We start from the raw sequence: 24392 nt of genomic DNA on the forward strand, positions 1-24392 counted from the left end.
CGGACTAATTATAGGGTCGCACCGTAATTTGTGGCTCCATGTTTTTATTTGCATCACTGCGTTTGCATTGCAGCAAACATGAACATTACATATATTTCAATATAATGTAAAAGCAGTCAAAACAACTAACATCAGAAACAGCTGATGTTATTTGTTATATGTCACGGTGTCATTTCCGCTTCTTTCTCCTGTAACAACAGCCCGGCGCCGTGAGCAGTCGCCTTTTTTGCGCTCGCTATCCCTGCACTTTCTACCATCTGCAAACGCCACGGTGTTCGTGTCGTCATGAAAGACATGAACATCGAGCGTAAAAACAAAGGAGACTGCTACCGGCTTTTTATCTGCCGATCGCCGTGCTACAGTTGCAAGAAAAAGAAGCAGAAATGACGTTCTCTACGCGTTGAGACGTTCCCCGTCCGTCGGCTAAACGCTTGATTGAAACTTCAATGCGACAGTGACACCAAGTAGAATTATAAATGTCACATAGCCCCAAACATGTCTTTTTCAAAGCCTGCGGTGAAGAGAAAGGTTGGTGATGAGCACCGACAATTTCAGGAAAAGTGGGCAATGCAATATTTCTTTGTTGAGCACAGGGGCACCCCGACCTGTCTTATTTGCACAGAGAAAGTTGCGCTGCACAAGGAATACAATTTGAAACGTCATTACACAACTAGACATGCTGAGCTGGATGCAAAATACCAGGGAGACGAGAGAGCGAACCGGGTTGCCAGTCTTAAAACAGATCTACTGAGGCAGCAAGATTTCTCCAAGAAAGCAACCAAAGAGAATAATGCAGCAGTCGGAGCCACGTGGTTAGTGAGATGATTGCTAAAGCAGGGAAGCCATTCACAGAAGGTGCATTTGTCTAAAAGTGCATATTGCAGGCTGCAAATATAGTCTGTCCGGGAAAGAAAGGTCAGTTTAGCAACATCAGCCTTTCTGCCAACACCGTAGCAGATCGCATTTCTGACCTGTCAAGTGACATTTATGACCAACTGTGTGAGAAAGCCAAATGTTTCAGTGTATACTCAGTCGCTCTTGATGAGACCACAGACATCACCGACACTGCCCAGCTCCCAATGTATGTCCGTGGTGTTGATGACAGTTTTGAAGTGATGGAGGAGCTGCTCACAGTAATTCCAATGCATGGCCAGACCACCGCTCAGCAGATATTTACAAGCTGTGTGATGCCATTGAGAATGTTGGTTTGCCATGGAAGAGGTTTGTTGGAATAACAACAGATGGAGCGCCATCAATGACAGGGAGGAAACATGGACTGGTGGCACAAAACAAACTGGAAGAGGAAGGCGTGGAGGAGGCCATTGCTCTGCACTGCATCATCCATCAGCAGGTCCTTTGCAGCAAATGCCTGAAGTTTGACAATGTGATGTCTATTGTTGTGAAATGCATCAACCAAATCAGATCCAGGGGCTTAAAGCACCGAAGGTTCTGTGCTTTTCTAGAGGAAATGGAGTCAGAATATGGGGATGTGCTCGACTTCACTGAGGTACGTTGGCTCAGCAGGGGAAATGTATTAAAGAGACTTTTTGAGTTGAGAGCAGAAGTGAAGCCTTCATGGAGAAGGATGGAGTTAGTGTTCCTGTGCTAACTGATCCCAAATGGCTCATGGACTCAGCTTTTCTTGTTGATATGACACATGAGCTTAATGTACTGAACAAGACGTTACAAGGCCAGGGGCAACTTGTCAGTGCTGCCTATGACAACGTGAGAGCATTCTCCACAAAACTGGCGCTCTGGAAAGCTCAGCTCTCTCAGACAAACCTTTGCCATTTCCCAGCATGCAAGGCACTCGTGGATGCAGGCACACCATTCAGTGCTGACGAGTATGTTGATGTCATTTTGAGGCTACAGGAGGAATTTGATCACAGATTTGCTGACTTCAAGACACACAGAGCCACCTTTCACATTTTTGCGGACCCCTTCTCCTTTGATGTGCAAGATGCCCCTTCTGTGCTTCAAATGGAGCTCATTGAGCTGCAGTGCAACTCTGAACTCAAAGCAAAGTTCAGGGAGGTGAGTGGAAAAGCAGACAAGCTTGGACAATTTTTGAGAGAATTGAGCCCTAGTTTCCCTCGGCTTTCCCGAATGTTCAAGCGGACCATGTGCCTTTTTGGTAGCACATACTTGTGCCAAAAGCTCTTCTCCACTTTGAACTTCAATAAGTCCAAGTACAGGTCCAGACTTACGGATGATCATCTTCAAGACATACTGAGGGCCGCAACTGCTTCCTCCCTCAGGCCAAATCTGGCTCGGCTATGCGAGAGGAAACGCTGCCAGGTCTCTAGCAGCAAGGAGTAGGCAAGAGAAGCCATGTTCAGAAGAACAGTTCATTTTCTCCAGTGTTCCATTCATGTTCAGAAGAAGGTTATAGAACTGTTAATACAGACATTTCAATCTAAACACAGCAGATATAGAAGACTGAAAGATACACACAAGTTCACTGACTAAAAATATCTTATTATTATTTTATTTATGTATTACAGATTGATTGATTTTTTTTCTTATTAATTCTTAATTTGTTTATTCATTTTTAATATTTTGTGTTAAAAAATAAAAATAAAGAGATTTGAGAAGATTGGAATTTTTTAACCATGCCTTTCCTGTGGAAAACCTAATGCGGCCCAGCCTCACCCAGACTCTGCCTGCAGCGGCCCCCAGCTAAATTGAGTTTGAGACCCCTGTCCTACACCATAAATCAGTAAGAGAGGGTACGACCTCTCTCATGGCCCCAAGTGGTGTGTGCATGCCAGAGCACTCTGGAAGGCACACAGAGTCTTTACAGACTACTCAGGATCAAACCTCTATCATTATGCAATCGATTATACAACTCTAAGCATATATGAGTAAATATTTCTAAGCATAAATGACAATCAACAATATAAACCTTACAGCTGGTTTTAATAACAGAATTCATTTGTTTCTCAAACGAGAAAGAGCTATCGAGAAACACTCCTAAATCTTTAGTTCTTAACTTTTCCAGTGGGCCAAGGTCAACATTATCTGCTAATGCTAAATAGGCTGCCGTTATTAACTAATGCTAATTTGACATGAATTAGCATTATGCACTAATGCTAACACTTACTTTTTTTAAAAATGTGAGTAGCTAATGCTAACACTATTTCCCTTAACTTTATAACAATGTGAACGGCTAATGCTAACACTCTTTTTCCTAGCATTATAACATCTGAGCTGCTAATGCTAAGTAGGCTGCCATTAGCACCTACGTCTAATTTAAGGCAAATACGCATTAGAACCTAATGCTCATATCGTTTTCCTTTGCTTTATAACAATGTGAGCAGCTACTGCTAAATAGCATTAGCTAATAACAGCAGTCTAATTTAATGCAAGTTAGCCTCATTTGCATTACAACGATGTGAGGAGTTAACGCTAAGTATGCTGCCATTAGTGGCTAATTCTAATTAGGGGTGAATAAATATTACCAGCTAATGCTAATATCGTATTCTCTTCCCTTTTAACAATGTGAGCAGCTAGTGCTAGGTAGGCTGATGCTAGCAGCTAATGCTAAAGCTAATTTAATGTGAATTAGCATCACATTAGTGAGGAGTTAATGCTAAGTAGACTGCCATTAGCAGGTAATGCTAATTTTAGGTGAATAGGAATTGGCAGATAATGCTAATACCATATTTTCTTGCTTTATAACAATGTGACCAGCTAATGCTATGTAGGTTGCCGTTATTAGCTAATACTAATTTGAGGTGAATTAGCATTATCCCCTTATGCTAACAATGTTTTTTCTTACTTTTTAACAATACAAGTAGCTAATGTGAACACTTTTTTTTTTTATTGAATTCTAATTTTTCCCTTGCGATGTGAAGAGTTAATGCTAAATAGGATGCCATTAGTGGCTAATTCTAATTTTAGATGAGAAAGCATTAGAAGCTAATGCTAATACCATATTTTCTTGCTTTATATCAATATTAGTAGGTAATGCTAAGTACGTAGCCATTATTAGCTAATGCTAATTTAGGTGAATTAGCATTATCCACTAATGCTAACACTGTTTTTGCCAACTCTTTTCCCTTGCATTATAACAATATGAGCAGCTAATGCTAAGAAGGCTGCCATTATTAGGTAATGCTAATTATTATGTGTGTTAGCATTATCCGCTGCTGCTAGCAATGTTTTATCTTACCTTTTAACAATATCAGCAGCTAATGCTAACACTACTTTAATTTCAGTTAAACCTACTTAGCATTAATTAACTTCATTTAGCATTAAGAAGTTTTTGCTATAGGCTACCATTAGTGGCTAATGCTAATTTTAGGTAAATAGAAATTGGCAGCTAATGCTAATACCGTATTTTCTTGCCTTTTAACAATGTGACCAGCTAATGCTAAGCAGGTGCCATTATTAGCTAATACTAATTTGAGATGAATTAGCATTATCCGCTTATGCTAACAATGTTTTTTCTTACTTTTTAACAATACGCCATTAGTGGCTAATTCTAATTTTAGATGAAAAAGGATTAACAGCTAATGCTCATACTGTTTGCTTTGTAAGAATGACAGCAGCTAATGATATGAAGTCTACCGTTATTAACTAATGCTAATTTGATGAGAATTAGCATTATCCGATAATGGTAACTCTTTTCCCCTGCATTATAACAATGTCAGGAGTTAATGCTAAGTAGACTGCCATTAGGGGCTAACTCTAATTAGGGGTGAATATTTATTAGCAGCTAATACTAATACCGTTTTCTCTTTTTCCTTATAACAACTTGAGCAGCTAATGCTAATTTGATGCGAATTAGCATTATATTAGTGAGCAGTTAATGCTAAGTAGGCTGCCATTATTAACTAATACTACGTTGACGTGAATTAGCATTATGCGCTACTGCTAATACTGTTTTCTCTTACTTATTAAAAATGATAGTAGCTAATACTAATACTCTTTTCCGTTGGGTAACAACAAAGTGAGGAATTAATGCTAAGTTGGCTGCTTTTAGCGGCTTATTCTAATTAGGGGTGAATAATTATTAGCAGCAAATGCTAATACCGTTTTCTCTTTCCTTATAACAATATGAGCAGTTAATGCTAATTTGATGTAAATTAGCATTATATTAGTGAGGAGTTAATGCTAAGTAGGCTGCCATTAGCAGCTAAAGGTAATTTGAGGTGAATAAGCACTAGTAGCTAATGCCAATACCCTTTTCTCTTGTGTTATAATGATGTGAAACGTTAATATTGTTCTCAAACAACAGAATGAGAATGAAATATTGATTCTAACAGGGCCCGTAAACAGCATTAGCTTAGCAGCATTAGCTTATCAGAGTCTCCATCATGGTCACACAAATCCTTAGCGGAGCAAAGTGGCCTACTTAGCAATAGCTGCTGTAGAAAGCAAAGGGAAAACAGTATTAGCATTAGCTGCTAAATGTGCACTTGAGAACAAATCTATTGTGAATTCAGCCGTGAATGTAGTGTTTCCAGTAAGCTTCCATTTCCAAATGTTAGCTGCTCCTGTCTGCCTCTTTGTCACACACACAGACTGAAATGATTCACAGCCTTGTTTCATCCTTCTGTCAGTGTCACTGACTGTCACTGTGACTGTGGACATACAGCATGGGAAACACACACATGGCTGATACTTGTATCTAAAGTTACAAAATGTTGTCTCTGTCCAAATATTACCTAACTGTAAGTCTACTTTTAATGAAACTCTCAACATGACTTATCAGTTATCATTAATGTTCCTGCAAACAGACTCCTTGAAGACCCCCTACATAAATATCCATGTACTATCCAGCTAGACTAGTGTGTCTGTCCCTGAAAATATTCCTGCATGTGTGATTGTTCATGTCTCATCTGCAGGAAACAAACAGGAAGTGAGTGAAAGACACAGGAAATGATTCCAGCTCTTCCTCCTATATCAGACATTCTCTCCATACCTGAGAGTGTCCAGTCTCCAGCCTGGATCCTTCAGTCCAGCCGACAGAAGCTTCATTCCTGAGGGACCTGGATGATTGTAGCTCAGGTCCAGCTCTCTCAGATGGGAGGGGTTGGAGGTCAGAGCTGAGGCCAGAGAAGTACAGCCTTCCTCTGTGATCAGACAGCCTGACAGACTGCAGACACACAAAACAACAATCCATCTGTTATCCATCTCTATAGCAGCATAACTAAGTGATGGTTCAGGGTCACCTGATCCAGCTCTAACTATAAGTTTTATCAAAAAGGAAAGTTTGAAGCTGATCGTCAAAGTAGAGAGGGTGTCTGTCTCCTGAACTCAAACTGGGAGCTGCTTCCACACCCAGTCCAACATAGCCAGGCTTTCTTTGCTGCTTTGACAAAACCTCAAATCCCAGTCAGAGATGGTGAGCATCATCACAGTGATGATCATTTCTCTGTTAACCCAGGCTTTCTGCTTCAGGATCTGTGCACGCTCACAGAACAAGGAGACCTTTAAACATCATTTCACTAAATGGATGGACTGAGCTCAGCCTACAGATGAACTGGATAAATAAAGATTTGACCTCAGTGTGCTCAGTGTTCCTGTCTATTCCTAACATATTCCTAACATGATAGCTGCACTTTAGAGCTCTAAAACTGGAACTGACACATATTTAAACTCCACATGTTACTCAGTACATTCAGTTCTGACACTCGCCCACAGTCCAACAAAGGAAACATGGAGATCACATCAGTTTGTCACCAAAGTCTAATTATTCCAGAGGGCAGTGTTGATACAACTAAAGTTATTTTTAAGCAAAGTTGAGTTTTTTATCGTCGGAGTACTTCAAGTCTGAAGTATCATTTAAATGCATTACACGCTGTTGATGGCAGCAAACAAACCACCCAAACAAACAGAGGTGGGAGGCTTGGGCAGACTACGTAGATTCAGCTAGTGGGAGGAGTCAAGATAAACCAAAGAAAGACAAGCTAACAGACGCCACAGTGAAGTGAGTAGCTACAAACTTCAGGCCAATTAGTGTTGTTGAAGAAGTCGGTCTGAGGAACGTTCTTAGGATCAACAAATGACCGCATGTATGAGCCTCCCTCAAGACGCACCATCACAAGAAGAACACATGAGCTGTAGAAAAAGGAGAGACTACGACAGCCACAGCGTTACAACGTGCACCAGCTGTTGGTCTCTCTGTAGACCTGGGAGTTATAGTACATGATATTAATGAAGACTGGGAGCTGCATTCTATAGCAAACAATTTGTTATGAGGTAATCAGCTGATCTTACTTTAACCGGAAGCCCTTCACAATAATTGCAAAGCCTTTATTTTGTCCAACTACCATCAGTTCGTCTGTACTGATGGTAACTTAAAGTCACACTAATGCAGTTTAGTTTGTATAGTGTAAGTAGTAGAAGTATACTACAGTACTCTGATCACTGATAGGATAGATTTATGTAGATATACACCTTTGTGTTTAACATTACTGCATTATAGTACTGTGATCTTTGACCTTATATATGGTTATGTTAGCTATACTGACGTATGCATATAACTGGATATGTATCTTATCTATTCATCTTATTTGTCATGTATTTGTATTGTGTACTTCCTTTTTGTAAGAAACCACACACGTGATCACAGCCACAAGAATCAATCAGTGAAAGAATAAAGTGCCTCAAACCAAACCTTAAGCTCCTTATTCCACACGCTGGGCCTTCAGTGGTGCTCTGGCTGACACACCAGAGTGACTGGAGTGCTAAAGAGTGAATCGGACACACCAGTGTAATCCCTGATATCTCCACTACATTTAATCGTCCTTCAGCCTGTGGCTGCAGTTAGCTGGTCTGCTAGTTAGCTGGTGTGCTAGTTAGCCGGTGTGCTATTTAGCCGGTTCGCTAGTCAGCTGGTGTGCTAGTTAGCTGGTATGCTAGTTAGCCGGTTCGCTAGTCGGCTGGTGTACTAGTTAGCCAGTGTGCTAGTTAGCCGGTTCGCTAGTTAGCTGGTCTGCTACTTAGCTGGTTTGCTAGATAGCCGGTGTGCTAGTTAGCTGGTGTGCTAATTAGCAGAAATGTGACTTTACAGCTCGGCCTCACTCACTGACATTAGTCAGATATGACTGAATCTATATCACACTTAAAGCTTTCTGTAAATGAAAGGCTCAGTGAAAACGAGGCACTTCAGTCAATTTTAAAACACACACTCTGAATATAACCTGATCCAGACCAGGTTATAGGTTCAGCATCAGTAACCACGGTGATGTAGCCAGGTAAACACTTATGCATTTATGCTCACAATCACTCCAGTTAACCCAGCATGCATGTTTTTGGACTGTGGGAGGAAGCAGAGAACCTGAAGACAACCTACACAGGCCACACTATCACCCTTATTTACAGAATTATAATTTAATTGGGTGATAAAGTAAAGAAAATAAATATTTTAATAAAAAAATATTCATAAATGAACTATTATTCAAGTAAGTAAGTAGAATATATTTATATAGCACATAATCTCGTTTGTATAGAAATGTCTTCATCTGCTTTTTCAAAGAGTCAGTGGAGTCTAGACAGCATAAAGATAACAGCAGGGAGTTCCACAGCCTCGGTGCCTGAAAAGCTCGATCCCCACGTGTGTTGAACCGAGTCTGTGGGACCAATAGTGACCTCTGACCTAAAGACCTAAGTGCTCGGTATGAAGCATGAGGTTTCAACAGGTCAGAGATGCACTGAGGAGCTTCACCATGTACAGCTCTAAAAGTTATGAGTATAATGTTAAAATGAACCCTAAAATTTAGTGGCAACCAATGAAGAGAAGCCAAAACTGGAGTAATGTGTGACCTCTTGTTTGTGCCAGTTAAAAGTCTCGCCGCAGCATTCTGTACAGTGTGAAGCTCCAGAGCTGATTTGTTGAGACAAGTAAAAAGACCATTACAATACTCCAAGTGAGTAGAGATAAAAGCATGAAGAATCATCTCAAGTTCTGCCTTTGACACCAGTCTGAGTTTAGAAATGTTTCTTGGATGATAAAAACAGTTTTGAAACAGTTGTTTAGAGAGTTTCTCAAGCAACATTGAACTGTCGAAAATAACACCTAAGTTTCTGAGACTCGATTTAATGGAAGGACCTAAAAACTGATCTGCTGCCTAATTTCTGAAGACATGTGATCAGGAGCAATGATCAAAGTTTCTGTTTTATCCGTATTAAACTGGAGAAAGTTGAAGTTTCACAATTATTTGATTCCTGAAAGACAATTATTTAAACAAGAAAATGTATCAAACTGAGAATCTTTGAAAGAACAGTATAACTTAATGTCTGAATGTCATCAGCGTAGAGATGATAAGAAATATTATTGTAATATCTGATAATTTGGCCTAGAGCAGGGGTGGGGAACTCCAGGCCTCGAGGGCCGGTGTCCTGCAGGTTTTAGGTCTAACCCTGGGTCAGCACACCTGAATCAAATTCATTACCAGGCCTCTGGAGAACCTCAGGACGTGTTGAGGAGGAATTTAACCATTTAAATCAGATGTGATGGATCAAGGAAACATCTAAAAACTGCAGGACACCAGCCCTCGAGGCCTGGCGTTTGTCACCTGTGGCCTAGAGGACGTATATAAACCAAAAAGAGAATCGGGCCTAAAACAGATCCTTGAGGTACCCCAGAAGGCAGAACGGATGTTTCAGACAACACATGATTCATACAGACAGTCAAAGATCTCTCAGATACAGTAGATACGACAAACCATTTTAAAGCAACACCAGTAATCCTGAACAAGTCCTTCAGCCTATTTATCATGATGCTGTGATCAACAGTATCAAAAGCAGAGGAGACATCCAACTCAGTGCACTCTCCAGAGTCTGCTGCCATCAGAATGTCACCACACACTTTAAGTTAAGCCATCTCAGTGGAGGACAGTTTACAGAAACCAGACTGGAAAATGTCCAGAACACTGTTTTTCTCCAGAAAGTCGTTAAGTTGTTCTGCAACTGTTTTTTCCACGTTCGTTCAATGATTCATTACAATCAGATTTAGTATAGACTGGTACACGAGGAATATCAGGAGAGACAATTTTCATAATTGTATCAAACAATACTTTGGTTCTTTTCTGAAGCCATTAGATTTGAAAACTATTCAGTTCCAGCTTTTTTATCATGTTGTTAAGTGAGGATATTGATTCCTTGAGATGTACTCGATGAACCTCAAGCTTGGAAGCCTTCCATAAACGTTCTAACTTGACAGAATATCTCTTGAAATTTTGAGTATTTTCATTTATCCAGGGATAGAAATTTGAAGAATGGACAACACTTTGCTTCAGAGGTGCCGCTGTGTCTAAATAAAATGGACAAAGTGTTGTCTCCAGGAGTTTAGCTGATTTAGAGTGGCCAGGTACGGTGGGTGTGCTCCGGTTAAAGAACACGGAGGCAGACTTCCAAATTCAGGTGATTTATTCGGTCTGTAGTGAGGATACAGTCACCTGACCTAAACCCAGTGGAGATGGTTTGGGATCAGTGTTGGGCAAGTGACTTTGAACAAGTAATTATAGTTAGTAGTTACCAAGAAGTAACTAGTAACTATTAGAGATGGACCGATCCGATATTACGTATCGGTATCGGTCCGATACTGACCTAAATTACTGGATCGGATATCGGAGAAAAATAAAAAATGTAATCCGATCCATTAAATATCACGAAAGCACCTCACAAAACTTGCAACACGCCGTAACTCACCTCAGAACGTTAGCACGTCGGAGCAGTATGCATCACGTGATAGAGCGGCTGTGGCATGCGGGACCTGTCGGTGGTCTGGATAGCATTTGGAGCTTCGCTAGCAACCTGGCATTTCATCTCCGACAAAGTTATCCCGAGAGAAGTAAAGCAAGTGTGTAAGTCCATCTCTGAATGTTTGTAAAGCATTCCTGCGTTAAGCTTAACAAACGACTGCCTCTCGCTCTCCTGCTGCTACTTCAGTCATGAAACTGATCAATGATCAGCTGATCGGCTTTTCTGTCTCGAGTCCGTCTCTCTTGTTTGTTTTTGGCCCACTTTGCACCAGAAAGAGGAAACCAGCGGCTGAACAACAGCAGCACGTTTAAGCTTGATAAGCTGTTGTTACAATTTATTTAATATTACTTTCTACACCAGGATCTTTTTCTACGTAGCTGACGCTGGTAACTGTGCAGGGGCGGATCTAGCAAAGTTTAGTCAGGGGGGCCGATAGGGCATTAACAGGGAAAAGGGGGCACAAAGACATACTTTTCTTTCTTATTCTCATTTAAAATGTCTAGCTTTTAGTAAATAATTATCTGACACCCAAAGTTTTAATTTGATGTAAAAGGAATAGCAGTCAATTACTGTATATAGTGACTATTAAGTCTAATATATATACCCTAGTAAGCTATAGTACTTTTTCCTTTGGGAAGGTACCATCTGTGCAGTCTGCAATTTTGTTGAAGAAAGATGTTGAATCTATTTAATATTTCTTGAAAAATAATTGATTTCTGTGCATTTTTTTTCACACTGCATCAAATTAAGGTTGATTACATCGATTAAGCATCATGAGGTGGAGCGTGAGGGGTGGTTCCCTATTTTTTATTTATTTATTTTTGTTGTTGCTGGGAGTTGGAACCCTATTAGTTAGGTTGCTTAATATTTATGCTAAGTACTCTTTCAAATACCAGAATAGGGAGGATGGTGTAGGTCTAAGTTTATTAGATTGATCAGTATTGCTGAACTATGAAATATTTTTTTTGCATACAGGTATAACAGAATAGCTTTAGTGTAGTTGTTGTTTTAAACTTTAGTATGAACTTATACAAAATGCAGCAAGATATTTAAAAAAACAGTTTTGTTGATTAAAAAACACTATATCGGATTCATATCGGTATCGGCAGATATCCAAATTTATGATATCGGTATCGGTATCGGACATAAAAAAGTGGTATCGTGCCATCTCTAGTAACTATACTACTAACTATAGTTAACTCTACGTAGTTACTTAGAGTTAAAATATTGTAAGTCAGTTACTAAAAGTAATTAATTACTTGAAAAGTAACTATTGCGTTACTTTAAAAAAAATGTTCAACCCTCTGGGGTCCAGGGTATAATTGGCCATTTTTAACTACTTTTGATTTGACCTCTATATTCCACCTTTAAAAACTATTTACTTTGCCTGTTTGGTATCATTCTTTTCAGCACAACCTCACGTGTCTGAATTTACAGTTATGTTTTCATTTTGACATACTGTATTAACACAATTGACCTAAAATCAGACAAAAAACAATATGAGTAGAAAAAGTTATATTTTTTACTGTTACAACCACAAACATGTTTAATAAATCATTAACTTGAAATCTAATAATTTTAATATTTTAATAATATTTTAATAATAATAATAATAATGGATTGCATTTATATAGCGCTTTTCGGGCCTTAAAGTGCTTTACAATGCCACTATTCATTCACTCTCACATTCACACACTGGTGGAGGCAACTACAGTTGTAGCCACAGCTGCCCTGGGGCAGACTGACAGAAGCGAGGCTGCCATATCGCACCATCGGCCCCTCTGGCCATCACCAGTAGGCGCTAGGTGAAGTGTCTTGCCCAAAGACACAATGACCGAGACTGTCCGAGCCGGGGCTCGAACCGGCAACCTTCCGGTTACAAGACGAACACCCTTAAAATCCTATACACAAGGTTTGCAAACAACCATTTTGTTATTTGTAACAATTTACCTTTTACCTTGATTTTTTAAAAATAACTATTTCAAACTATTTACAGAACAATCAGCTGTTCTGCATTAAATAAGATGCCACAAATTATTTGTGCCACTCCAAAAAAATAATTTCTGTCCACCATAAAGGAGAACATCACAGCCTGATACCTGCAGGTCTGACAGCAGCAGGTGTATCACTGCTGTTTCTACCTGGAGACACCGTTTACACTGTAATCTGCATTTGCTGGTTTTGTGGCAGCACCTGTAACAATTCCATTCAATTCAACTCTATTTATATAGTGCCAAATCACAACAGTCGCCTCAGGGCACTTAACATTCAGCAATTGCCTCATTGTTCTGACAGACAACATAAAACTATCCACTACACTACACACTAACTTTTTTTGTTCTTTTTTCCCCTACACACTAACTACACAACACAACATACTATGCACACACTCCAAATACGCTAAACGTCACAAATCTCTCACATCTCACACCGTCACTCCTAAAACTTCCCCCTCTTCCTAAACAACCAAATGTCATGTTGCTATATCATTTTTTTGATTGGTCGACATGGTTCATTTTTCCACCAACAGGAAAGGGATGATTTGGGTTTTTTTTGCTCATAAGCAGAGAGTGCTTGCTGTGCTGTCCTTAGACAGTAAAAGTGACGAAACTATTGAGGAAAAAAACGCTGCGTATATATTGTTTATCATGACTCTGGTTTTATGTGACCTATCAACACAATTTAAAAACTGGTATATGTCACCTTGTTGCTTTGTAATCTTGAAGTGGTCATGTGATTGGCTTACCATGAATACTTTATTCTTCCTCAGCCAAACAGCAGCACTCATGCGATTGTTTTGCCCCCTTAGCTCCAGGTGTTGTGCCAAAAAGTGATCGTCTGCCAGAAAGTGATCGCTGTCCGCGGGAGTGCATGCAGCTGCTTAACCCTTTAAAGCCGGTCAGAGCGGGCACACTCTGTTTTGCGTAACATAATATTCCAGAAACACGCTTTGCCGATCCGATCAGCTGTTTGTAACACTTCCTACTTTGGAATTGACATCAGCGTGAACTATCGCATATCCGCCATGACCTGCCCAAAACCGGAAGTGATGTCATTTTTGCAGAAATGTATTTTTTACCATCATGGCCTCATAACCCTATACTAGTGTTTTTTAAAGTTATGTTTGACTTTCTGACTTTCTGTGTTGTTTCTGGGATGCTTAGGACTCATATTGCACTGCTGGAAATAGTTTATTTTGATGCATATGCTGCTTTTTTGCAAATTTGCACTATAATATTTATTTTCGTTTTTCCTGCAGTGTATAGAAATTAGTGTATTTCAAAAATAAAACTATGAAGACACTCAAAATAAATTTCATGTGGTGGGAAACTATTTTGTGCAACTTTTTTGCATTTACAGTTTTGAGGGATAAGCCTCTTAAATTTCTCTAACTAGAAATATATGTTAAAAAACAAAAACGATTTTCAAATTGTTTTTAGTTTATTGCACTTTTTGCAATTTATGTAATTTCTATGCACTTAATGCATGCATATTATTAAAATTTAGGCTGTAATGGTTGTATTGATGTAGAGCAACTTGAAATGCTCCCAAAAATGGCTCCACAGCATGTAAAAATATAATATAAGCTGTGGCGGACTTGGTTCTATGGTAAGACTTAAAGGGTTAAAGCTGTAGCGCCCAGATTACTTATAGCTACTTCCATGCAGCTGATATAAGATTGGTTGTTGAAAAATAGTAACGCAACCGCACCGAATCCAATTCAGGATTTTGATTTCCATCACACTTCCACTGGATGCCCAGCTGCTCTCCTATTATGTGATTATCATCAACACAGAACTGGAGGATAAGACCGCGGTTCTGGGGGTTGGGAAGCTCATCTTGTAACCAGAAGGTTGCCAGTAGGATCTCTCTGTCTTGGTCGTTGTGTTCTTGGAACACAAGACACTTCAGTATGTAGTTAGTACCGGGCGACTCCCCTCCCCCACATCGGCACCAGAACCCTGTATTATCTACAGGGTAAGAATGCCTGTTTTATCAAACTATGGCTATTACTACTGTGATCATTTGCAGCCCAGTGTGCTGCTCTCTCTGCTGGGATGAACCACTGGAGCTCACCCAGTCATCCCTTTCTTTCTCTCAAGAAGAAGTGAAATAAATGTATTTATTATGTTACGAGTCTAATATTCTTTAAATCAAACTGTAATGAATAAATGAAGCAAGAAGATTTGGTGGCTCCAAGTGTTGTAGAAGAAAAGATAAACATCTCATTTTGAGAAATCAGCCTTTAAAATTAAGTAAGTACTGTGAATAAAAAACTAACAGCAAACCAATCGGTAGTCGCCAATTACTTTTGAAAGTAATTCGGAGTCCAATTATCCACTCAAATGTAAATAAAAGTTCACTTGACAGCTGTATAAAGGTTACCTGTTTATACAATAATATAAGTCACATTTCAAATGATCATCTGTGGAAAAGTTTGAATCCTGACCTGAGAGTTTCCACTGCACACTGTGAACTCTTTAGTCCAGCGGACAGAAGCTTCACTCCTGAATCCTGCAGGTCAGAGTTACTCAGGTCCAGCTCTCTCAGACTGGAGGACTGGGAGCTGAGGACTGAGGACAGAGCTTCACAGCTTCTCTCTGACAGGTTACAGCCACTCAGTCTGAAAAATAAAAGACAGTCATACAACAAATACTCATGTTGAGTTTGTTAATACATTTCACAACATTAAATCTTGACTTTCTATTTTTAGAGGAAACATAAACATACTAAGAAACAACATCATATGTATGAACTTAAATAATTGAATAATTCTAACAACAAACTGTTTTCTGATCTGACCTCAGAGTATTCAGTTTACAGTTTAAACGTTGTAGTCCAGCAGACAGAAGCTTCACTCCTGAATCCTGTAGCTTTCTGATACTCAGGTCCAGCTCTGTCAGACTAGAGGACTGCGAGCTGAGAACTGAGGACAGAGCTTCACAGTTTTCCTCTGAGAGTTCACAGATGTTAAGTCTGAAGATAAAAACATGAATAAAGATTGTTGTTAAAGTGTAATCAGGGTGCAATAGCTTATTGTCTTGTGCTGAGCAGGTTAGTATAAGTTCACTTTAACTTATAAATGAATAAAAATGCTATGGAACAAGGATAACTGGATAAAGTTTACCTTTACTGGTTAAATTATTGATTATTTTTGTTAGTTGATATAAACAAAACCAAACATCAAACATATAAACAAACAGAACTAAACAGAATACAAATTGATCTGACCTCAGAATATTCAGTTTGGCGTGTGGACTCTCCACTGCAGCAGACAGAAGCTTTACTGCTGAAGCTTTCAGGCTGTTGGTACTCAGGTCCAGCTCTCTCAGACTACAGGACTGGGAGCTGACCACTGACAACAAATTTTCACAGCCTTCCTCTGAGATGTTACAGCTGCTCAGTCTGGGAGAGAAAGGGAAAAAACAAAACAAAACAAAAAATATATGTGATCAAATGAAATTTGTTTATATGTTAAACCTTTTAAAAAAAACAAAAAAAACCAACCTATGACACTATGAGTGCTACCAGTCCAGTGCACACGATTGGTACCTTGATGGTACCTTGCTCAGGGGTACCATCAAGGTAGCTGTTCGGTGGATTCGACCCCTGACCTTATGATCATGGGGCGACCACTCTACCTACTGAGCTAATAATTCTGTGTACACTATCATACAATATTAACTAAAACAATTATTTTAGAAAATCTTACTAATTCAGTAATTGTTATGCTATTTAACTGTGAGTAACACTGGATTTTAAACACTAGCTGTATAAAACTCCTCCTGTTAAAGGTGTGTATAAAGGAGATGAGCTGAAATGCAGACTTCATGGAGAATGTTTGCTGTCAGGATATATCAAAGACAAAGCAGAGATCCATCCAGTCTCTTCCACTAAGCCCACAGAGGGAAAGACAACCATTCTCACACACACACCTGCATGAAGTTTAGATCACCAGGTAATCTAACTGCATGTCTGTGGACAGTGGGAAGAAACTGTAGAGGACCCAGAGAGAACCCACTGTAATTCTGTGGGAACACTGGTTATGGAAGCCTTACAGTTAGATATGAATACTGTCAAGAAACAGGACCTGAGTGGCAATTTCAATTATGAAGCCCAAGTTCTCCTCCTTGAATCGCTACCTTATCGTGGTGGAGGGGTTTGTGTGTCCCAGGGATCCCAGGGGCTATGTTGTCTGGGGGCTTTTGCCCCCTGGTAGGGTCTCCCATGGCAAATTGGTCCTGGGTGAGGGACCAGACAAAGAGCGATTCAGAAGACCCTTATGAAAAGGATATCGAGAGAACAGTTTACCCTCCCCGGGATAGGGTTACCAGGGCCCCCCCCCTGGAGCCAGGCCCGGGGAGGGTGCCCGAGGGCGAGCGTCTGGTGGCCGGGCCTTAGTCCATGGGGCCCGGCCGGGCACAGCCCGAAGAGGAGACATGGGCCCATCCTCCTGCAGGCCCACCACCCGCAGGAGGCGCCATAGGGGTCGGGTGCATTGTGTGCCGGGTGGCGGCCAGGAGCGGAGGCCTTGGTGGACTGACCCCCAGCTGCCAAGACTGGCAATAGGGACACGGAATGTCACCTCTCTGGTGGGGAAGGAGCCTGAGTTAGTGCGTGAGGTTGAGAGGTACCGGCTAGATATAGTCGGGCTCACCTCTACGCATGGCTTGGGCTCTGGAACCAGTCTCCTGGAGAGGGGCTGGACTCTGTCTCAGTCTGGAGTTGCCCCTGGTGAGAGGCGGCGGGCTGGGTGGGTATTCTAATATCCCCTCGGCTTGCTGCCGGTACGTTGGGGATTTTCCCGGTGGACGAGAGGGTTTGTTCCCTGCGCCTTAGGGTCGGGGAACGGGTCCTGACTGTCATCTGCGCTTATGCGCCGAGTGGCAGTTCAGAGTTCCTAGAGTCCCTGGGAGACTTCAATGCTCACGTGGGTAACGACAGCGAGACCTGGAGGGGCTTGATTGGGAGGAACGGCCTCCCTGATCTGAACCCGAGCGGTGCTTTGTTATTGGACTTCTGTGCTAATCACAGTTTGGCCATAATGAACACCCTGTTCGAACATAAGAGTGTCCATAAGTGCACGTGGCACCAGGACGCTCTAGGCCGTAGGTCGATGATCGATTTTGTAATCGTATCACCAGACCTGCGACCATATGTTCTGGACACTCGGGTAAAGAGAGGGGCTGAGCTGTCAACTGATCACCACCTGGTGGTGAGTTGGATCAGGTGGCGGGGGAGGACGCTGGACAGACCTGGTGCACCTAAACGCGTAGTGAGGGTGTGCTGGGAACGTCTAGCAGAGGCCCCAGTCCGCGAGATCTTCAACGCACACCTCCGGCAGAGCTTCAACAGCATTCCGAGGGAGACTGGGGACATTGAGTCCGAATGGACCATGTTCAGCATCTCCATTGCCAAAGCTGCTGCATTGAGCTGCGGCCGCAAGGTGGTTGGTACCTGCCGTGGTGGTAATCCCCGAACCAAATGGTGGACACCAGAGGTGAAGGGAGCCACCAGGCTGAAGAAGGAGTCCTATCGGGCTTGGTTAGCCTGTGGGACTCCGGAGGCAGCCGACAGGTATCGACAGGCCAAGCGGAATGTGGCTCGGGCAGTGGCTGAAGCAAAAACTCGGGTGTGGGAGGAGTTCGGAGAGGCCATGGAAAAAGACTTTCGGACTGCCTCGAAGAGATTCTGGCAAACCGTCAGGCGTCTCAGGAGGGGAAAGCGGTGCTCTACCTGCACTGTGTATAGTGCTGGCGGAGCGCTGCTGACGTCGACTGAGAAAATTGTTAGGCGGTGGAAGGAATACTTCGAGGACCTCCTTAATCCCACTGACACGTCTTCCGAGGAGGAAGCAAAGTCTGGGGATGAGGGGAATGACCCGCCAATTTCCGGGGGCGAGGTCACTGAAGCAGTTAAACAACTCCTTGGTGGCAGAGCCCCTGGTGTTGATGAGGTCCGCCCCGAGTTCCTGAAGGCTTTGGACGTTGTAGGGCTGTCCTGGTTGACACGCCTCTGCAATGTTGCATGGTGATCAGGGGCAGTACCTGTGGACTGGCAGACCGGGGTGGTGGTCCCCATCTTTAAGAAGGGGGACCGGAGGGTGTGTTCCAACTACAGGGGGATCACACTCCTCAGCCTCCCTGGGAAAGTCTATGCCAGGGTGCTGGAAAGGAGAGTTCGTCCGCTAGTCGAACCTCGGATACAGGAGGAACAATGCGGTTTTCGTCCTGGTCGCGGAACACTGGACCAGCTCTTTATCCTCTCGAGGATACTTGAGGGTGCATGGGAGTTTGCCCAACCAGTCTACATGTGTTTTGTGGACTTGGAGAAGGCATTCGACCATGTCCCTCGGGGTGTCCTGTGGGAGGTGTTGCGGGAGTATGGGGTGTCTGGCCCATTGCTACGGGCCATTCGATCCCGATACAACCGTTGCAAGAGCTTGGTTCGCATTGCCGGCAATAAGTCGGACTCGTTCCCGGTGGGTGATGGGCTCCGCCAGGGCTGCCCTTTGTCTCTGGTTCTGTTCATAATTTTTATGGACAGGATTTCTAGGCGCAGCCAAGTGGCGGAGGGCTTTCGCTTTGGTGGCCTCAGAATCTCATCTCTGATTTTTGCGGATGATGTGGTTCTGTTGGCTTCATCGGGTGAGGGCCTCCAGCTCGCACTGGAACGGTTCGCAGCCGAGTGTGAAGCAGCGGGAATGAGGATCAGCACCTCCAAATCTGAGGCCATGGTTCTCAGCCGGAAAAGGGTGGAGTGCCCACTCTGGGTCGGAGATGAGTTCCTGCCCCAAGTGGAGGAGTTCAAGTATCTCGGGGTCTTGTTCGCGAGTGATGGGAGAAGGGAGCCGGAGATCGACAGACGGATTGGGGCTGCAACTGCAGTAATGCGGACGCTGCACCGGTCCGTCGTGGTGAAGAGGGAGCTGAGTGTAAAAGCGAAGCTCTCAATTTACCGGTCGATCTACGTCCCTACCCTCACCTATGGCCACGAGCTGTGGGTAGTGACCGAAAGAACGAGATCGCGGATACAAGCGGCAGAAATGAGCTTCCTCCGAAGGGTGGCTGGCCTCTCCCTTAGAGAGAGGGTGGGAAGTTCGGCCATCCGGGAGGGGCTCAGAGTAGAGCCGCTGCTGCTCCACATCGAAAGGAGCCAGCTGAGGTGGTTCGGGCATCTGACAAGGATACCCCCTGGGCGCCTCCTGGGTGAGGTGTTCCAGGCATGTCCCACCAGGAGGAGGCCCCGGGGCAGACCCAGGACACGCTGGAGAGATTATATCTCTCGGCTGGCCTGGGAACGCCTTGGTATTCCCCCGGATAAGCTGGAGGAGGTGGCTGGGGAGAGGGAGGTCTGGGCCTCTTTGCTTAGGCTGCTGCCCCCGCGACCCGGCCTCAGATAAAGCGGATGAAGATGGATGGATGGATGGAAGCCCAAGTTTTCCCTCCATCCTGGATGAAAACAGGACAGTCACAGCAGAGATTTATAATAAAAAAGGGAGAGTGTGCACTGAAAATGAGATAAAAAACAAACTGCTGGATTTGGAGACGTGAACAAGCTGACGATAATAAACCTGTCAGAGGGGCTGAAGGATCAGAGCTCATGTTCTTATTGGCTGGGCCTGGATTGTACTTTGATAAGAGATATAGACAAAAATGTGTCAGAAATACTGACACGGCCTGCTGGACTGAAAAAATATTTACTGAGTGAATGATAATCATTTAATTCACTATTTTTATGTTTTTTAACTGTTCTTTGAACTCAGCATTTCTGATTTATTTCCCATGGTTTTAAGATTTTTATCGATTATAAGATTTTAAGCAATGAGTTCATGTTTACTTACAGAGCTTTATTGGAGGCTTTGACCACTGGCAGCATTCTCAGAAGAGCCTCCTCTGAAGCAGAATATTTCTTAAAGTCAAACTCATCCAGATCTTCTTCTGATGACAGTAACATGAAGGTCAGAGCTGAGCACTGAGCAGGAGACAGTTTACCTGTGGAGAGACTTCCTGATCTCAGGGACTGTTGGATCTCCTCCACTAGAGAACGATCATTCAGTTCATTCAGACAGTGGATCAGATTGATGCTTTTCTCTGCAGACAGATTCTCACTGAGCTTCTTCTTGATGTACTGGACTGTTTCCTGATTGGTCTGTGAGCTACTTCCTGTTTGTGTCATCAGACCTCGTAGGAGAGTCTGATTGGTCTGCAGTGAAAGACCCAGGAGGAAGCGGAGGAACAAGTCCAGGTGTCCATTTGGACTCTGTAAGGCCTTGTTCACAGCACTCTGGTAGAAGTGTTTCTTTGCAGATTCTTCCATTTCAGACTTCTTGGATGTTGTTTGTTGTTGTTCCAGCAGATTGAGTCCAGAGTTGCTGAAGGTCAGATGGACATGAAGAGCAGCCAGAAACTCCTGAACACTCAGATGGATGAAGCAGAACACCTTGTCCTGGTACAGTCCTCTCTCCTCTTTAAAGATCTGTGTGAACACTCCTGAGTACACTGAGGCTGCTCTGATATCGATGCCACACTCTGTCAGGTCTGATTCATAGAAGATCAGGTTTCCTTTCTGCAGCTGATCAAAAGCCAGTTTTCCCAGAGACTCCATCATCTTCCTGCTCTCTGGACTCCAGTGTGGATCTGTCTCAGCTCCTCCATCATACTTGACCTTCTTCACTTTGGCCTGAACCACCAGGAAGTGGATGTACATCTCAGTCAGGGTGTTGGGCAGCTGTCCTCCCTCTCTGGTTTCCAGCACATCCTCCAGAACTGTAGCAGTGATCCAGCAGAAGACTGGGATGTGACACATGATGTGGAGGCTTCGTGATGTCTTGATGTGGGAGATGATGCTGCTGGCCTGCTTCTTATCTCTGAATCTCTTCCTGAAGTACTCCTCCTTCTGTGGGTCAGTGAACCCTCTGACCTCTGTCACCATGCCAACACAGTCAGGAGGGATCTGATTGGCTGCTGCAGGTCGTGTGGTTATCCAGAGGCGAGCAGAGGGAAGCAGTTTCCCCCTGATGAGGTTTATCAGCAGCACATCCACTGAGGTGGACTTTCTAGGGTCAGTTAGGATTGTAGTTTTGTGGAAGTCCAGAGGAAGTCGACACTCATCCAGACCATCAAAGATGAACACAACCTGGAAGTCTTCAAAGCTGCAGATTCCTGCTTCTTTGGTTTCAGTAAAGAAGCGATGAACAAGTCCCACCAAGCTGAACTTTTCCTCTTTCAGCACATTCAGCTCTCTGAAAGTGAATGGAAATATGAACTGGATGTCCTGGTTGGCTTTGTCTTCAGCCCAGTCCAGGCTGTATTTCTGTGTTAAGACTGTTTTCCCAATGCCAGCCACTCCCTTTGTCAGCACGGTTCTGATTGGTTCATCTCTTCCAGGTGAGGCTTTAAAGATGTCTTCTTGTCTGATGGTTGTTTCTGGTCTGTCTGGTTTCCTGGATGCTGTTTCAATCTGTCTGACCTCATGTTCATCATTGACCTCTGCAGTCCCTCCCTCTGTGATGTAGAGCTCTGTGTAGATCTGATTCAGGAGGGTTGGGTTTCCTGCTTTAGCGATGCCCTCAAACACACACTGGAACTTCTTCTTCAGCTTAGACTTAAGGTTACGATGACAAACAGCAGCTGGAAGTTCTGAATAATAATAATAAAAATACAACTTTAACAATCATATTTTACAAAATGCTGATGACAATTTCTGACCCACTGAGAAATGACTGAACACACTGGTGTCACAAGTCTCATTTATCCAGCAGCTTAAATCTTTAGATAAATCCTCTTACGTCTCTGCAGACGGTCAGCCAGCTCCTCCTGCTTCATTCTCCTCAGGAAGTCCACTGTGATCTTCACAAATGCCTCTCTGCTGTTTCTCCTCTGCTCATCATCCTCCCTCTGAAACTCCAAGCACTGGGGCTTATTTGGATTCAGAACCTTCTGGATCTTCTTCAGCTCGTTCTTCACAAACGTGATGATGTTGTCCTCCAGCAGCTGGAACATAATATTTATGAATGACCCACCACTCTGAACTTTAGTCCACACAACATCCACTTCTTTACCATCAAGGGGCATATCATCCGCGAACTCTTTACCAATTATAGGTTTGACTTTATCTGATTAACTGAGACTTTGTCCACAACTCCATGATCCCAAAACGTTGATGCTGTTCATATGAATGCAGCGATTTCAGTGGGAGAAACATTTCACTGGTGTTCAGAGCTGAACTACCAACAGGTTGATGATCAAAGCCAGAAACTTGGAGATGTTTCAGGTGACTGAGTTGATCGTACAGACAACTGGTCTTAAAGGTTCACTCTGTTTACGCATACAGATCAGTATTTAAGGTTTGACTCTCATCATCCACTGGGGCACAAACTGGGCGTCATCAGGACGCTACAACACAGAACAAACACCATCCCCACAGACACAGCAGCCAGCGAAGCAGAAGAACTTCACATCAAGAAGGTCCTGAGTAAATGTGAACGCTGGTTTGAGGGCGGAGTCAAGGAGGCCATTTATGTGAAAAGGAAAGACCATCTCTGAATGGAGGAGGGGCCTAAGGGTACATTTGTCACCATCTTACATGCTGTGATTGCAGCCATTCCCCAGCTCTCTGTGAACTGGACTCATGACCATTGATCAACAACCATTGATCAATGGTCCTGACAATATGCGTACCAATGATCAATGAACTGACCTCCCAGCCCATTGTTCCTTCAGTGGGCTGGTTTCAGTCATACAAATGTCCTGTTTATGAGATTGAAACCTGCAGTCAGCTGAGACTGAAGAAGTCACCTGATGATGATGAAACGTTTCTCCCACTGAAAACATCCAGATGAACAGAATCAAGCTTTTTGGGATTTACGTACCTGGATGATTGAGCATCAAGACACAACTCTGTGACTTTTCTCAGATGAATAAATCCTCTCCTCCAGCTTTGTTTACATCTACCAGCCCTGTGGCGCTGCCCAGGGAAATAATCTATGTGAGAGGTGGAAAGTCATACAGGTGTCTGCTCCTGCCTTCAGTTATTTTATCTACTGTGTGTCAACTGGCTGAACCTCCTCCAACTGTCTACTGTCTCCCTAAACTCAACAATGACTTCGTGATCTATCCATTCTCTGACCAAAGACATCCTGCTGCAGGAGGTTAACATAGCAGCCAATGATGATCCCACTCACTGTGAACAACACATTTGGACCTGATTTGCTGCTCTGGTTTACACGTGAACTTCCACTGCTGCTGTCACCAACTTGAGAGGCTCTACAGAAAAACTGGACTTGTCCATAAAAATCATAAACTACATTACAAGGACAGCATTGCTCAATCAACTCTAATTACTATGACCATGTTATCTCTTCTAACTAAGGTACAGACACTCAAACTTGCTGCTTTCAGTGAGAAGTCAAATGTCTGAATATGAGCTGGAAGCCGCTGAGAGTCCTCCTCCTTCCCGTGGGGTTTACTTTCTCTACTACTTTCACTATAAACACGCCCCTTTCATGCACCTGCAGAGGGCCACCAGCAGATGGAGCTGTCTTAAACAAATCCACTTGGATAGTTAGCTGTAGATGACTTTATCAGTATGATTGTAGGACTTTGAGTTATTCTTTAGATTTATTTAAACTCTTATATTGTGCACAAGTGTTGAGCGACCCATAATTTCTCTGT

The 24392-nt window shown here is 42.9% G+C and overlaps 1 protein-coding gene and 1 pseudogene across 2 annotated transcripts in view; both read right to left on the minus strand.

Moving 5' to 3' along the window:
- Positions 1 to 24392, minus strand: part of LOC146575299 (protein NLRC3-like) — a 71793-nt pseudogene that overhangs the window by 39138 nt on the left and 8263 nt on the right. The window lies entirely within an intron of this gene.
- LOC146575301 (protein NLRC3-like) lies at positions 5911 to 22793 on the minus strand. Its single transcript, XM_085269948.1, has 6 exons — positions 22508 to 22793; positions 20561 to 22358; positions 15949 to 16122; positions 15520 to 15693; positions 15167 to 15340; positions 5911 to 6103 (listed from the first exon to the last, which is right to left on the minus strand). Exons 1-6 carry the CDS (start codon positions 22791 to 22793, stop codon positions 5911 to 5913), a joined length of 2799 nt encoding a protein of 932 aa, XP_085126074.1.

This window comes from Mchenga conophoros, linkage group LG4 (assembly GCF_057382185.1).
Source record: "Mchenga conophoros isolate Kocher_MC1m ecotype Shallow Benthic linkage group LG4, M_conophoros_male_GT1.1, whole genome shotgun sequence".
Lineage (NCBI taxonomy): Eukaryota > Metazoa > Chordata > Actinopteri > Cichliformes > Cichlidae > Mchenga > Mchenga conophoros.

Coding starts and splice junctions, on each gene's coding strand:
- LOC146575301 (XM_085269948.1), bottom strand. CDS start 22,793: ATGCCCCTTGATGGTAAAGAAGTGGATGTTGTGTGGACTAAAGTTCAG. Junction 15,694..15,948: donor GCCAAACTGAATATTCTGAG/GTCAGATCAATT, acceptor TTTTATCTTCAG/ACTTAACATCTGTGAACTCT. Junction 6,104..15,166: donor TGTGCAGTGGAAACTCTCAG/GTCAGGATTCAA, acceptor GTGTGTCTGCAG/TCTGTCAGGCTGTCTGATCA.